Source organism: Polistes dominula, unplaced genomic scaffold (assembly GCF_049000335.1).
Source record: "Polistes dominula isolate Pdom_NZ unplaced genomic scaffold, Pdom_raw_medaka contig_19, whole genome shotgun sequence".
In the NCBI taxonomy this organism is placed as follows: domain Eukaryota; kingdom Metazoa; phylum Arthropoda; class Insecta; order Hymenoptera; family Vespidae; genus Polistes; species Polistes dominula.
In genome coordinates this window covers 2,622,107-2,638,506 of record NW_028301058.1, presented here as the reverse complement: position 1 = coordinate 2,638,506, position 16,400 = coordinate 2,622,107, and the positions used below count along the sequence as shown (strand labels likewise).

The window sequence follows — 16,400 nt, the reverse complement described above, 5'->3', positions numbered from 1 at the left end:
TCATTGGAAGGAAAAGGTTAGTAGTAAAAAGAGGAAAAGAAATATCTGATATTCCTAACATTTTTCCTGGATTCGCGTTTGACCAAGCGAAGACAGTTTCAAGATCGATGAGAGGGAGCTGATATATCCTGGTAGTGGTAAAGGAATCGTGCGAACAACGACAGTTTTCATCATTTATAGCCTGCTGGTATCGGGCGAGTTATGAGACGTAGAGACTTATGTGTGTAAAATATCTATGTATGTACGTATATACATATATATATATATATGTAAGTGAGTACTACTATACAGAGAAACAGTTCCTATCGTTCGGTTGGTCATCGTCGACGTAATAACGCAGACTCAGCTACCGATAAGCAAGACCGACCGTTAATGGGCCGCGCGTTCACGACTTGGCAAAAAGCCTACGCATTCATTTTCATTCTCACATCTCCTCGTGTTAGTGATAATCCAGATGTAAATCTTTCCTTTCTCTAAGAAATCAACTAACTAACTAACTAACCAACCAACCAACTCGATACCTCTCTATCCTTCTATTCCTGCTCTTCGAAAAGAACAAAAAAGGAACAATAATTTATCATCAGTTACTAATAATCACGTTCGTATATTTAAAACTGGTAGTAATTCTTAAACCAGTATTCAAGTTTTTTACACTATGAAGTAGAATCTTTAAATGTGATCTAACTTACGATTACATACTTCGAAGATTCGATTTAGCAGCACACGTATTGATAGGTATTGTATGCATTACTAAAGAATGCAGTCAGGTATTTAATATGCGACGAACATTGGAGACGAGCAACAGATTTGCGTTGCAAATGTATAAAAGATAAAGGGGATTGGTTAAATATATTGTTTTGTTATTTTTACTAGAATCTCTCTCTTTCTCTCTCTTTTTATATCTTTGATTTTTTTTATTTGATTGAAATCTAAAATATTTGATATTCTTTGTTAGAAAGGAATAAATGTCATCGATATCAGGAAGTAAGAGGGCTAATTAATTGATAGAAACAAATCGGTCCTAACCAACGTTAACCTGTCGTTGACTAGGGTTTGGATCGCACAGATGGGGGTGGATGGGTACACCCCTAGAGGGATGGTCGACGAACGCTTGTTTGACGGCACTTCCCCAACACCGATGTGCACGGCAAACGTGGTATCGCATTCACGGTCCACTGCCTCAGGATTCGGGTCTCCACCCTACTTCTATACCGTCTCTTCTTCCTCGAAAAAAGAGAGAATACCGAGAACCTCACCCTACACTACCCTACCCTCTCTACTCACTATTACCACTACTGTCCTGTCCTGCTGGTAGCCAGGATTGCTAACCAACGAATCCAAGATTTTATTTCATTTTGAATTTATTTGATCCTCGTTTTTTTACAAACTTCGTTGGTTTGGATTAATAAATGAATTATTGGGATTTGAAATAGGAATAGAATTGATGTACATGTGTGTGTGTGTGTGTGTTTTCTTTTTACATTTAATTAATTATAAATACCCGTTATATATAACGTATATTCTCAAGAAAAGTATTCGTTTTTCATTCTTTCCTTTTACCTCTAATACCGGAACATAAATAAATGTATATACTTCAATACTCACTTAAGGATATTTATAGACCGATCGTGATTAGGTAGACTTGTCGTCGTCTGTTCATAGACTAGACTGAACACATTGACCTGTCTTTCCAACCGGTAAAACAAGGTAATCACGTATACAAGTCTAACAATATACGGCGCCTATACTACAGCCATTTTCTTCAGCTTAATTAAAAGATAATTACTTAATGAGGATCATCAATAAGTTATCTCTGAAAGCCTAACGAGATTCTTACATTTGTGTACAAGCATGTGTTAGTAAATCAGACGTTAGTTGTGGAATGTTATTTTAAGGGTCTCGGGAATTGTCTATAGCATCAATTTTCTAACGCTCATCAGGTTGCTAGACAAATTATCTTGTCTGTTCGGTTATCTATAATTTTCTAACATAAGTGGAATTTATTTTTCGGCTAATTTTTTCACGTATTTTTACATATCGGGTTTTTTGGTTGGGATATATTTTATCCAGAGAATTCTACTTTTAACGCATCGTTAATCGATATATAAATCCCTTCGATCGATCTATCACAAATCCCCCTTTACTGTTCTCGTAAATGGACCCCTACCAAAAATTGTTACACTGTGACGAGTAACGCAACGTCATTGAGCGCATCCTTCGCAAGATTCATGTATACCTACTCCTGAAACGTCCCATGGGTACTTTAACGTGCTCATTTTGGAATCTATTCGCTTGGGGAATCTACTATGTGCATTCCGCACTCCGGAACACGTCGTTGGCTCCTTTGATCTAACACAGGACACTCGGCTTTTAAGCTTGCGAAAGAGAGGCCCAGATGGTTATGATAACAATAATTTGATCTCTCTCTTACTCAACAACCATCTTTGTTTCACTTTATCTATCATGTGTCATTTGTCTACCTATCAATACTAATCTAATTTTCTTTTATTATGTATCGAGTCTGTATCATTAATTAATATGATACATTTTGATTATTCTTGCATTGGCACATCATCATCTTTGGTGTATTAATCAAACGTTAGTTCATTTTTGTCTTATATTGAATCAAAACTTAAAATAAGAGGATGGTAATTTAATGTAATATTTAGAGGAATAGGAGACAGTCGTTTGTAGTAAAAAAAAAAAATAAGTGTCGTTTTTCTTTCGAATCATCGAGGTGATATGGTAACCCCCAGGATAGAGTCGAAAGGAGTTCCTCTTGGAATCGATTGGGAATTAATCCGGTGCTATCGCTCCTTGCAACCGTCTCTCCATTGTCTCATTGTCTGTTCGCTCGAGTTAGTATAAGAAAGAGTAAGAGAGAAATCGAGAAAGAGAGAGAGAGAGAACTCTCCTTCATTGCTATCTTGGTTCCTTCCGAGAAAGATCGTTGTGATCCAATTCGGGGCCAAGGAGTTCTGCTATTCTACAGATATACCTAAAGGTCTAACCTAAGGTCTAGGATTTGTTGTCTCGTATCAGCGAGTTAACTTTTTCTCATCTTTTCTTTTCACTCCTAAGCTTAGTTAGAAAAATGACATTAACAGTTTCTAACCTACAATTGTATCAATCTTATCTCAAAAAATTCAAAATACTATCATTTCAATTATATTTAACATTCCTAATTACTATAATATTCTCACAAATATTAACCAATAAATTGTTCAACCTAGAATTACATTCTTTATCCTTATTTGTAATATATTATTTTAGTTTGGTTACCTAAAAAGGGTGTTTATCATGCATGACTCCCATTCTCAGAATGCCATCTGCATTATACAATTGTTGGTTTCTCCTATCATCACTGGGTATCATAAACACCATGCTACTATTATTACTACACAACTACTACGAGGGACACGATCTTCACGGTCAATATAACGCACGTCGTAAAATCAATTAGTGGTGAATTGTACCGCAGTTTGGATCAAGCCACTATAGTACACACCACACTTACATGATCCTACTATATCTCTTCTTATTATTTTCAAAACTTCATTATTATCTATTGACCAACCTTTCCAAAAAGTTCAAAATTAGTAATAAATATTTTAATTTACAAAATGGAAAGATTCAAGCAACTTTGTTCTAAAAAAAATGTTCATTACTTTTGTATAAATTGAAATGAAACAGGAAACGAATCGAAATATTTATCAGAATAGAAAAAAAAAAAAGAAAAGTGATACATACTTACATATTTATGAAACTAATCGTCTATACATGGCCGATATTTCATTATCATAATTTTATTTGAATGGACGAAAGATCCATAAATCAGATTCATTCATTCATTTATCTCCAATGAATTCGTTTTGGTTTATCTTCTTCTATGTTTCTCTGATCGTATATAACAATATACTATTCACAAGTCAGTTATTTTTCTATGTTTGAATTTTTTTTTCTTTCATGTGCCAATGGTTTCGAGAATATAAAACAGCGTCAGCTATGGGGGTATTCCTCGTGAATTGACGAGATTGCCAGGTCCTTTTTCTTTTTCATTTTCTTTTTTCTTTCTCCTCTCTTCTCTTTCTTATTCTTTTTTTCATTCCATCGGTTCCTTTTTCTTGGATCATATATTTCTTCGCGTGAAGAACTTTCTACGATACCACGACAAATCTTTGGAACATTGGCGCCGTTGTCCTCTTCTTTTTGAACGTTACCGATCGAACAAATTTCCATCCATGACGATGGTTTTCTTAAAAAATTTATCATAACCCTCAACAGCCGATCTTCTTCCTTTTTTTTTCTTTTCCTCCATTGAAAATTGTGAATTATAAAAAAATAAAAAAGTAGTTGATGAAAATTTATAAACATTTCAATAAATTAAAATTGATTAATTGTAATCAAATGAATAATAGTTTGGAATTGGTATTTTTTTTTTTTTTTTGGTTGAATCAGTCAACTTATGTAATTCAAAATTAACGGTAGACACAAATAGAAGAATTTTTATCTACGTATATGCATAGATATGTCAGGTAATTAGTGACTGAAGAACAGAAACGATGTCTGACAATCGGTCTGAGCTTGTAACTGAAGTAGAATAGTGAATAATAGTAGTAGTATGGCATACGACATACGACTCGTAATCGTAGCGAGTATCTCAACTGCAAATCGGCGTGATAACCCCCATTTCTCTTCGTCCCTTTCACCCCCTTTTCACCGTGGTACTCGGCCCATTCAAGTATTCACCGTTTTCCGCGACAATTGTCGGGTGCAACGCAATAATTACGTAATTCCCGCCACACTTATTACTCAGAGAGCTTCGTACCTACCTAAGTAATAGTTGGTAGTAGTGGTGGCTACTGTTTTAGTGAACGTAAGGAAATGGGGGTTGAATTTCGTAGGTGCCGACTTCTACTTTTACAACCTTAACAACCTCTTATGCTCGATACTTTTTTTTCACCATTTTTTATTTTATTTTATTTCTTTTCTTATTTCAATTCTAAACAAATCGAATATTTCATATTTTGCTATTAATTATAATACAAGTATTAATTGTGTGATATTTCTTTATTTTTTTTTGTTTTTTTCAGTATTAGGTAATTAAAATTTTATACGTAATTTTATTTGTAAAAGATATATTGAATGAAACTGTAAAAATGTTTTTATTAGAAACACATGCACGAACAGTTTAATAAACATCGTTGCTTATTTAAAGATCGTCAAAACAGGATTAAACTGTTCGTCACATGTTAAGTCGTATAATTCTCGTTGAATACGGATCATTGACTTACAAATAAGTCGTAGTACAATTCTAGTAGTACGTTAGTATTAGAAATTCTCTCAAACTATTTAACCAGTACCAATATTGATTGTGGGATCATAGCAACAAGTGTGTGACGGTTGCACCAAACCGATTTCGTATTCGCGAAACGTTGCTATATATACATATATACCAATCTATACATATGTATATACTTGTCAGCATTTGGAAAATGAATAGGTGTTTAAGTTAAATACGTATATTCATATGTACTTAAAAGAAACCGCTTAATATTCCTCGTATTTCAAATAAATGTAGATTATACTGATACATTTATTATCAAAGAATTAAATTGATTTTCTGATACTAGTAAGTAATAACAAAAAATAAGAAGTATATTTTAAATATATATATATCAGTAAAAAAAAAACGTATTAAAGAAATATGAATAAATTAATATTCAATTTATGCGAGTATGGTTGTTTAATTACAAGACTATGGAATGCCGTCTTCTAAAAGAATACATTAAGTATACCACACACACACATACACACATATATATATGTATATAGGTATAGTTCGTTTGAAGTTTCTCAAAGATGCGTTCAACCAAAGCTATAAAAATTAATTGGCTCTCTCTCGAAAGGGCCAAGAAAAAAAGAAAGACTCGTGCCTATAGTTGAAACAAGACAACTGACCATAAGCCGACAGCTGAAAGAAGAATGCAAGGCCGCCCATGTTCGGCCTAGTTGTTGTAAATCCTAAAGAAAAGAAAAAGGTTTCCGATGCATTTCGTTGGATCTTATACGTTTTGTTGGAAGAAGCTGTCATCTGTTAGAAAGAGAAATAGATAAGATGAATAGATAGATAGATAGATAGAAAGAGAACATTTAAACGATCGATCTAACCATTCTCATAATTCCATCTCGAATCAAGTGAAATTCTTTGAGGAAACAAGTGCAATTCTGTGTTCAATTGGTTTGATTAATTACAACGGAGAATTATCTTTTGTTATAAAAAGAGACAAGGTAATAAAAGATATTTTTCTATCTTTCATTGATATCACCGAATGATGATTTGCAACTGTTGGATATAGGCTTTTATTTTAACCCTTTGAATGTTGAATACTTTTAACTAAAATGTTTTATAGGAACGGAATAATTTATTATTAACCAGATTCTAATAATAAATAATATTTAATAATTAACGTTTTTGTTTCTGTGTGAATATAATTTAATTAATGAATATTAACCTCTTACATTATTTTACATTAATATTAACAAACACGTATATGCGTCGATAGACCACTCTGGTAATTTTTACCAAACGCATATATGCGTCTATAGAACTCTAAGGGTTAATTTTTTCTATCAATATTACTGAATTTGTAATTTAACAAAATTGTATCAATATTAATACAATAAAGATATACAGAGTAATTTTTGTTTATTTTTGGAATGAAATAAAACAGTACAGAAATATCTAAGTTTTATCTAGTTAATATTTAACTTTTGTATTTAAAAGATAAGAAAAAGAAAGAAATATATAAGTTGCATAATATAGAAATGGTGACTCGTCCGCGAGAGAACCCCTCGAGGGTCGAACAATTGAGTGCCCTAAGAACTACCTACTCACTTACGGGCTCTCACCTCGACGCTGCAGGGTCCACCACCCCATACTCCCACCCCTATACTCCCACTTCTACACCACCCTCTTTCTCATCCCCCGTTTTGCTCCACTGTCCTTCTCGCCAACGAGTCATAACCGTAGGGCGTACAATGGATGGAAACTACCGGCGGCTTTTCACCGGCACTTCTTCGCCCCGCCAATTAATTCCGACCGTGCCGATTTCGTTCAACCGAAGAAAACCAGTCCTAAAGAACGCTCGTAAATCTTCGACCGATCCGTAACCATCTTCTTCTTCTTCTTCTTATTCATCCTTTTCTTTTTTATTTTTTTTTTACTGTCGGATTCCTGATATAAAATGTCGGTGTAACGTCGAAAGGCTAATCAAGCCCTTAGCGATATCCCTTTCATTTGCTCGATTCTTTCCATACCGATCTTTCGACTCATCAGGGTTATTTGGATCCTCTTGAAAAAGATTCTTCTTTGGGTTTATTTTTTTCCCTTTTTTATGTTAAAAAATGTACAACAATAGTAATGCGTTACTAAAATGTTGACTGTATCGTTTCTTTAAATGTTCAATCGTTCGTAAAATTATATTGGATAGTATGTGTTACACTAAAGTCTAGAGGGAAGTCAATTGAACAAAAAAATAGCTGGCAAAATAAAAAATTGCCAATGAAGAAAATGATGAATTCATTTGCGAATTACAAAATTCAGGATCAAATCAAAGGATATGAATTTTGTTCATGTTTTTCGGTTCAAATATCGCAAAGTATGATTAATAATCATATTTGTCAAATCCGATTAGATTTCTAATGACTCAGGAAGTATCCCTTTCCGTCGTATTTTAAAGTCAAAATCTCAAGTTTATTATCTTATGCATGCGGTTAGCGAAAAAGGAGCTTTGGAAGGTCGCCAATCGTGACGGGATCTTTCGAGTCTTACGACCAATGACGAGAGCCCGACGAGTTCGAATCTCTCAGGAACTCTCTCTCTCTCTCTTTTCCCCCTTTCCTATGAGCTTGCGTAATTTATTATCTTCGTAAGGTTCTGACATTTTAAATCTCACGACTTCTTGAACAACTTCGAATTCAAAATTTTCTTTAATCCTCCATCGAAAGAAAATAAATAAAAATTGGGAAGGGAGGGTGAAATACATGAAATGATTTAAAAAAAAAAAAAAAAAAAACAGACATAGATACGTGTACATGCAAAAGAAAAAAAAGAACAGAGGAATGATATAAGAGATTGATAAAGAAATAAGGAACGATGAGAAAAAAGTAATGTAAAGAAGAGGAAGAAAAAAATCAAGAAGAAGAAGAAGAAGAAGAAGAAGTATAAAACGAGAAGAAAAGTCAGTTGAAAGATAGTTAGCGGAGTGAACGAGCGGCAATGTGATTGAGAGAAAGATAAAATGAGAGAGAGAGAGAATGGGAATGAAGGGATTAGATTTCGGGGTGAATCGGTAGGATTGGATTTGGCAGACGCGAGTCGTTGCTGGTAGGTAGATGCTGGCTGGAGAGGAGTAGAGTAAGAGTAAGAGGAGGAGGAGGAGGAGGTTGAAGAGGGTGGGTGAGAGAAAGAAGGAAGGAGGGGTTGAGGTAGTGAGGAAGAGAAAGAGGTAGAGGAAGGGAAGGAAGAAAAAGGGTAGAAAGAGAGAGAGAGAGAGAGAGAGAGACTTTAGTTGATGTCCGAATAGTGGTGGTGGGGAGGAGGGTGGTTGGTAGAAGAGAAACGCGAACGCACTAAGGGATGCTTGGTGGGGGGTAGGAAGGAGATGGAAAGCTAAGGGATAGAAGAAGAACGGGATGGCTTTGGTGGTGTGTAGGTGAACTGGACAACCACCAGGGAGAGAAACTGCGAGAAAGAAAGAGACAGAGAGAAAGACTGAGAGAGAGAGAGAGAGAAAGAGAGAGAGGGAGAAAGTATAAGAGAGTGTGAGAGAGAAACGTCGGTGGTATTTAAGGGAGAGCCACGAGCATAGCGCGCCAGTTACTACGGCCGATTGGCCCCACAAGGTGTCGCTCAGTTACCCCGAACGCGGTAATCTACGATTTGTGCGAAATCCTAATCTAAAGGAGGAAGTTAAACGCGAGTTGGTGTGCCATTCATTTAACCCCACGTGACTAATATTTTAAACCAACCCCCTTTATATTTATTTCCTTCCTTCCTTCCTTCCTTCTTTTCTTAGTTATATTATCATTTTCTTTTTCTTTCTTCCTTTTTGTTTTTCCTTTTTCTAACCCCACGTTTATATCTTCTTTCCTTTCTTTCTTTCTTTCTTTATTTATTTATTTATTTATTTTTCGTTCTGATACTTTCCTTTTACTTTCCTTTTACTTTCCTTTCCTTTTCTTTTCTTTTCTTTTTTTTTTCTTTTTTGTGGAGGGAAGTGAAGGAATTTCTCTTATGTATCAAACACACACCACCACGTCTTCCACACGGATTTTTTCAAGTGCTTTTGAACGAGGCGAAAATATTTTAAGGTAAGAAGTCATTTTTTTTTCGGAAAAGAATTATGCAATAATGTTTTTCTTGTCCACGTGTTCGAAATTATCATTTTACGATTATGTCATGAATTTATTATTTTTTTTTTTTTTGTAATAATTAGATTAACGTTAGAAAAGTACAACGATCAATCGTAGAGAATTTTGAATAAGTCATACTCGTTAAAATCACGTTGATCATGTTCTTGATTGATGTTATAAAAATGTTGAAAACTTATTAACATCTGTTAGTCATATTGATCTAACAAAATAACAAACATCTTGAATTAGATTTAATAATGAATAGCACAGTTGATTCATTATTTCTAGCTAAACGTTCTATCATACTTTATTGTCGTCATTTAATTTGTAGAGAAATGAAAGAATAAAAAGGGGAAAAAAATTAATCTCGTTAGATTAGATCTCAATCGAAAAAAATTTTTGCCGAATGATGATGATACATACATACAAATGATGTCACGCGAGTTATATTTAAACAGTCGAAAAATAATACCACAAAACTATCTAATCAATTCGTTGATTTATTATAAAATTTGACTGTTTGTCATGACGGACAAAAATATAAAAAAATACAAATGTAATGTACGAAACTGCTGATTATGAATTTCTGATAATATTTTAATTCAACGTGAATTCGCTAGAAAAAAGACAAAAAAAAAACAAAGGGGGGACAAATTAAATACACATGCCACGTTTTATCGCGATGTTAAAAAAAAAAAAAGAGAGAGAAAGAGAATAAAAAGAAAACAAAAAGATAAAAAGAGAGGACATACAAAAATAAAATAACAATTTTGTTCATTGGAATTTACGAGAAAAGAGTCGATTGGCTGTCGTTACTGACTTTCCTCTATCATATCATATACTTGATAATTACGTAAGAGTCAGTGACAGAGAGACACAGAGAAAGAGAGAAAAAGAAAAAGAGAGAAAGAGAGAGAGAGAGAGGGCGGGAGAGAGAGAGAGAGAGAAAGAACGGCCTCTCTTTTATCTCCGTGGTGAAAAGAAAACGATTAAGCGTTGGATGGCACTGAGCCAAACAATTATTCGGAAAGTATATACATACATACATATATACATACATATATATACACATATATTATACATGCACGCATTACATGCATGCATACGTACATGTGAAGAAAAAAATCCTGGTCCTGTTTTTTTCTTCTCGGATTGAAAATTCACGATTAATTTTGTTTTATCGATATTTGTAACTAGGAAGTTACTTCCTAGTTAATATAATAATATTGTTTAATTTTTTTTTTTTGTAAATATTTATTCGTTTATGTAAAATCTCTAATCGTTTGATTTGAAAAGTTAGAAGAAAAAGGATTTTAATTGTAGAAAGTAATGGTCAATCAAAATGAAATCCATTGGAACGAATTGAAAAAGAAATTGGAAGGAATTATAATATGTGTTAAGAAAAAATGAAGATGAAGAAAAAAAAAGAAGTATATGTGAATGACGGTTTTGTTATAGTGAAATAAACCTAACCGGTGACCGATGCTGCTGGCATTGGGCTTGATCCTGCTGCTACCGCTTGTCGGAGCTTTTCGGCAAGGAAGCGACATCTTGGCCACGTCAAACGGCACGGCCGGCTTTGCTGAGGTTTTCTCTGATCGAGCCTTTGTAGTTACAAGGATTCAGTCGGACGGAAAAGTCGAGAGAGCGATCCGTTGGCCTGGAATTTGCGCTAAGGAGACCATCGTCAATTGGGGGTACATACGACCATCGATTATATCTTTTTTCGATAATGTTTTTACATATATACGTATACACTTACGTATATCCAACATCATCCATATATAAATCTTTCATTTTATTTTATTTAAGACTATTTCTACCATGATTTTGTTTTTACCTATTTCGACCAAAAGGATTGATCTTTAGATCCAGGATGAACCTGAGGAAAATGGTATTGTTGAATTTATTTAACAACTGTTGTATGAAAAGACAACAAATTAATGTTGTAAATGTTAATTTATAATTTGACACCTCTCGGTATATATAATTTTAATATCAATTATCAAACCAATAAAAAAAAAAAAAAAAAAAAAACAAGAAAATAACGAATCGTATCTACGTAACGTGTTATCCGTTTAATAATATCATATACTTTAGGATAATATTCGAAAATGATCTGGATGTTTTATTTATTTTTTTGTTTCAATTGGAATATAAGTCAAGTTATGATAGAGAAGATATCTACGTTGGATACTCGTGTGATCCTATATAAATTCTTTTTCGTTTAGCCTCGGTACAACGAGAGAGTGTTTTCTCGAGTGAGGAGAACTAACAACGATCATCCATCCCTCTTTGTTAGAATAACATTTTCTCGGCCAGGAGCAAATCTCTCTCTCGCTCTTTCTCATTTGATCTATCCCTCTTTGTCCCTTCCTTTCCCTTCCTCCCTTCACGGAGAACTCGAAGAGGATACTGAAGCGGGAACTCCGTTAACAGCAGCCACGAAAACAATGACGCCTTTCACGATTGCCAATACGTGCGTGGGAGCTTTGTTCGTTTATAACGTTATGCATTTAGTGGTACTCTAACTTTGTCCTTTTTTTTCTTCCTTCCTCTCTCTCTCTCTCTCTCTCTCGTTTTTCTTTTACTTTTCTCTCAATACCTTCCAATCGAAGAACACGTTAATGTCCTCAACTGGAATCATCTCTATTTCACGTAGCAAAGACACATTGTCGAATCCCTGTCGGAAAACTCGTGAAATCTGCTGCACCTGTTCACTTGATTCTACTTTTTCTATCTATTTTCTATTCTTTATGCTTGATATTGAGGAAATCGTTTAAAAAAGAAGTTGAAATGATTTATTAATAGAAAAATTCTAGAAGAGAGCCCAATTTTTGATTAAATAATTTGAATCTATGGTTTATGTGTACGTAAGTTTAATAGTTTATGGAAATAAAGAAAAATATTATTAAATATTATTATTTGTATGTAATTTGAATGGGTTAAAAAAAGAAATTTATCGTTTACCTTCTTATAACCATCGTTGACCACTAAGCCAAAGCAAGGCTTTAAGCCGAAAAGCGGCAAGTTAAGTAAGCAAGGATTAGACTGGGGCAAGGATGTACGGAGTGTGCCGAATGTCGTCCCGAGCAAGTCGGGTTTGCCTTGAATTCCTAGTCTGTTGCTACTCCTCATCTGCTGATGCTCTCACGAGGATACCAGAGAATTTCCCTACCACGAAGCGTCACTTTGCACTTAAACCAGGAAAAGCTCTTTTGTGTTCTAACGAGAATGCATACAACCTTCCACATTTCCTCGACTTTCTCTTTCTCACTCATTCACTCATGTTCTCTCTATTTCTATTTCTCCTATTCTCATCCAATCATCCAACCATCTAATTCTTTTTCATTTATTTTTTTAATTCGTTCAATCGTTGATACACCTTTTCTTTCCTGATTTTAAACTCGTTCAGAAATTTTCTTTTTCCAATGATTAATTCATAGCTTTCATGATGTTTCTCCTATTAATGCTATAGTTAATCTAGTTTAATGATTCTCCTAATACCATCTTGAAAGTCTTCAGTAAACTTGGACTTTTGATATTTATCTTTCAGATAACGAGAAATAGATGAACTGCGAACACAATGAAATTTGTTGGTATATAAAATATAATCCAATTATGATATTTGACAAAATAATAATATTCAAACCAATGATTAATTCAATTCAATAATTAATAACAACTCATTTATGAAAGTATTTAAACAATTGATTGAAAATAAAATAATAAAATTGAAATAATTCAGATAACACGTCAATCATATTTTGTTGTTATTGTCGTTGTTGTTTCAGTATTATCTCTCTTACTTCCTATTTGTATCTCTGTTTTTCTCTCTTTCTCGTCCCGTGTGAATAGAGACATCGACGTGACGTTAAGACAGGTCTGGGAGCAGAGCTCCGGGAGAAAGTTGCAACTGATATACGAGGGTGGCAGTTTGACCGACTGCATAGACGAGGAACTTGCAAGAGGGGACGAGAGGTCCTGTCTCCTGTCGAGTATACACTCCGATGACTACGATGACGAAGCAGCAACAGCACTCGTCCAAGACGAGGTTTTCCAGTTTGACGATGATAATTTGTCGACAAGAGTGTCGCAAGACTTTTCTTGGATATCATCTACATCTGAACTACGTCATCGTTGCAACCGTTTGAGAACTAGAACACGTAATCAAGTTATAGCTAAACACCGTAGAAGGTATAATATTAACAAAATAATATTTTTTTGTAACCTTTAGACCAAACAATACGTGAAAGAAATTATAAACATATTTTGTTGATCTGTACGTGAATTGTTTTTCTTAGAAATATCTTATCGTTAAAAAAAAAGAAAACAAATAATTTAATTACGATTGAATCACGTTGAATAAAACGATTATAAGAGAGGTTTATCAAATCAAATTTTGAAATTCAGGGAATATCATCGAAAGAACGTAAACGATACGTTCAATGAAAGAAGAGAGAAACGAGGTAGAAGTAGAAGACGCAGGGAATTACTTTTAATACCAGGAACACAATGGTGCGGACGTGGTCATCGTGCTACAAAATATACTAATTTAGGTGGATTTGGTGGAGCTGATGCTTGTTGTCGAAGACACGACACTGCCTGTCCCTTTTTCATACCAGCTTTTGAAGCACGTTACGGACTTTTCAATTGGGGCATTACAACCATGATGCACTGTACTTGCGACGAACGGTAATTTATTAATAACTTTGTGATTAATCATCAATGAAACAAATGACAGATCTACATGAACTTTAATTTTTCAGATTTCGCACGTGTTTAAAAATGGCGGGAACATCGTCAGCCAATTTTATCGGTAAGATATTTTTTGATGTATTACAAACGAAATGTTTCGTATTGAAACCACAAAAGGTTTGTACTAAACGTTCATGGTGGGGTAAATGTCAGCATCACGAGTATCGCAAACAGGCATATATTCGTGACAACGTTCCTTATTAAAACAAAGAAAAAGAGAAGATGATTAAGTGTAAAAGTTTATAATGATTCGAGATATAAAGCAGGAAAAAGAAAAAAAAGAAGAAATAATAATAATGATGATGATGATAATAATAATAATTAAACAAAGTAAAATAAGAAAAAAAAATTACAGATATTTAAATATTCTTCTAGAGATGTCAATAGGAATTCTCAGGGATATGAACAAAAATAGTCTATCGTGTATTTAATGATAAGATAATTAATGATTATAATAAACTCGTTCGTTATCAATACGACAGAATAAAAAAAAAAACAAAAAGAAAAAAAAATTAGGTACGACCTAAAGAAATAATTTTTTCCAATGACAATACAACTACGAACAATTTGTTTTTACTTTTTAAGAATAATTATTCTACGATTTCGTTTACAATGATATTTATCATAATTCAATTTTTGTATCCCTGTTTTAACTATTTAATTTAATTATTGAATTTTTCTTTTCTTTTTTTTCTTTTTTATTCAATTGTGCCATTTTATATCGCATTTTTCTAGTCTTGTATATTAAAAAAAAAAAAAAAAAAAAAAAATAAAATATATAAATATATATATATATATATACATATATACATATATATAATATATAAATGTTTTTTGTACATTTGAAAAAAAAAAAACAAAAAAATATTGAATGATCTAACGTTAAGCCATTTGATACCAATGATTATTATTAATCCATGTGTTATGTGAGATATATTTTGTTTTTTAAATTTACATTTGAAACAATTTGAATATAATTCAAGTTTTGTAAAATATTTCTAATTCAAATCGATCAATTAATAATTTTAATAATTAATAATACTTAATTAATAATAATAATCATAATAATAATAATAATAATAATAATAATAATAATAATAATAATAATAATAATATATAAATATATCATCGGTGTAACGGGGATTTGAATAATTCACAAACTCGAATATATGCATGTATAATAAATTACGCATTGTTATTAACGACAATAAAAAAAAAATCAAACAAATCTAATCGCGAAGATTGTAATCTATAAAATTGAAATTTATAACATTGTCATCGTGTCTAATATCATAGTATTAATATAAATAGATCAAGTATCTGTAATTAGAAATATCTTAGTAAGATTATTTGAAAAGTAATAACGAAATTACTTATGGAACAATCAAATATTTAAATATTTATGTATATATTATAGCTCTGAGATATAGTTTATTTTAATTTTGATTTCAAAATGAATACGCACAAATATATATTTCTTTCGTTTTGCACGTATCTGTGTGTGTGTGTGTGTATTTGTGAAGAAAAATATTCTAATATTGAAATTTTTGAAAAATATACAAACAAATGATTCATTTGATTTATACAAAAATTTATCTCTCTAACACAAATTTATTTATATTAAAAATAATATAATACATATCTCATTATTATTATTACTCTATTATTATGATTATTTAATATTATTTAATATTATTTTATTATAAAATTATTATTATATTTGATGCTTATATTGAAAATTCAATGAAAACATGAGTTTGTTTAAAAATCATATGTCACCTACAAAATTTTGTTTTATTTTCCTTAAAAAAAAAACAAAAAAAGCTTTAAAACGACTTTGATTGAAATTGTGTAACTAAACATTTTGACAAATTTTACAATTACAAAAAAGCATCAATCTAATTATACAGTTTGACAAAATTTTTTTTTTATTTTCAATATTTTATTCTTTAATTTAACAAATACATTTGTAAATGCATTTACTTGGTATGATTGTATTTATGCATGAATGAGATTTGTAAAAACCAATGAGACACAAACATACTATTATTATAATTATTCTAACATTAACAAATTTTTGGAATTCCTAATAATATTGTAATCAAAAATGTAGACATATATAAATATTGTAAAGCTGTATATGTACGAGAAATATTGAATAAGATATTATTGTATTCAATAACTTCTATCTTCCAATAAAGTAACGTCTTATCATCGACATTTAA

The 16,400-nt window shown here is 32.3% G+C and overlaps 1 protein-coding gene across 2 annotated transcripts; it reads left to right on the top strand.

Moving 5' to 3' along the window:
- Nucleotides 1–8,585: 8,585 nt before the first annotated feature.
- On the top strand, nucleotides 8,586–16,393 carry LOC107065795 (uncharacterized). 2 transcript variants are annotated; one of them, XM_015319778.2, is made up of 5 exons: nucleotides 8,593–9,375; nucleotides 10,876–11,114; nucleotides 13,276–13,614; nucleotides 13,831–14,112; nucleotides 14,187–16,393. In XM_015319778.2, the coding sequence occupies exons 2-5, from the start codon at nucleotides 10,900–10,902 to the stop codon at nucleotides 14,377–14,379; spliced, it is 1,029 nt and encodes a 342-aa protein (XP_015175264.1). In that variant the 5' UTR covers nucleotides 8,593–9,375; nucleotides 10,876–10,899; the 3' UTR covers nucleotides 14,380–16,393. The 2 variants fall into 2 exon arrangements, with proteins under 2 accessions (XP_089031906.1, XP_015175264.1); XM_089175780.1 differs by lacking the exon at nucleotides 10,876–11,114 and having other exon boundaries at nucleotides 8,586–9,375.
- The last annotated feature ends 7 nt before the right edge of the window (nucleotides 16,394–16,400 follow it).

What these genes read in the sequence shown, in the direction of transcription:
- LOC107065795 (XM_015319778.2), top strand. Translation starts at nt 10,900, where the DNA reads ATGCTGCTGGCATTGGGCTTGATCCTGCTGCTACCGCTTGTCGGAGCT. An exon ending in GAGACCATCGTCAATTGGGG is followed by an intron (nt 11,115 to 13,275) that starts GTACATACGACC and finishes CCGTGTGAATAG; the next exon opens with AGACATCGACGTGACGTTAA. An exon ending in ATAGCTAAACACCGTAGAAG is followed by an intron (nt 13,615 to 13,830) that starts GTATAATATTAA and finishes TTTGAAATTCAG; the next exon opens with GGAATATCATCGAAAGAACG.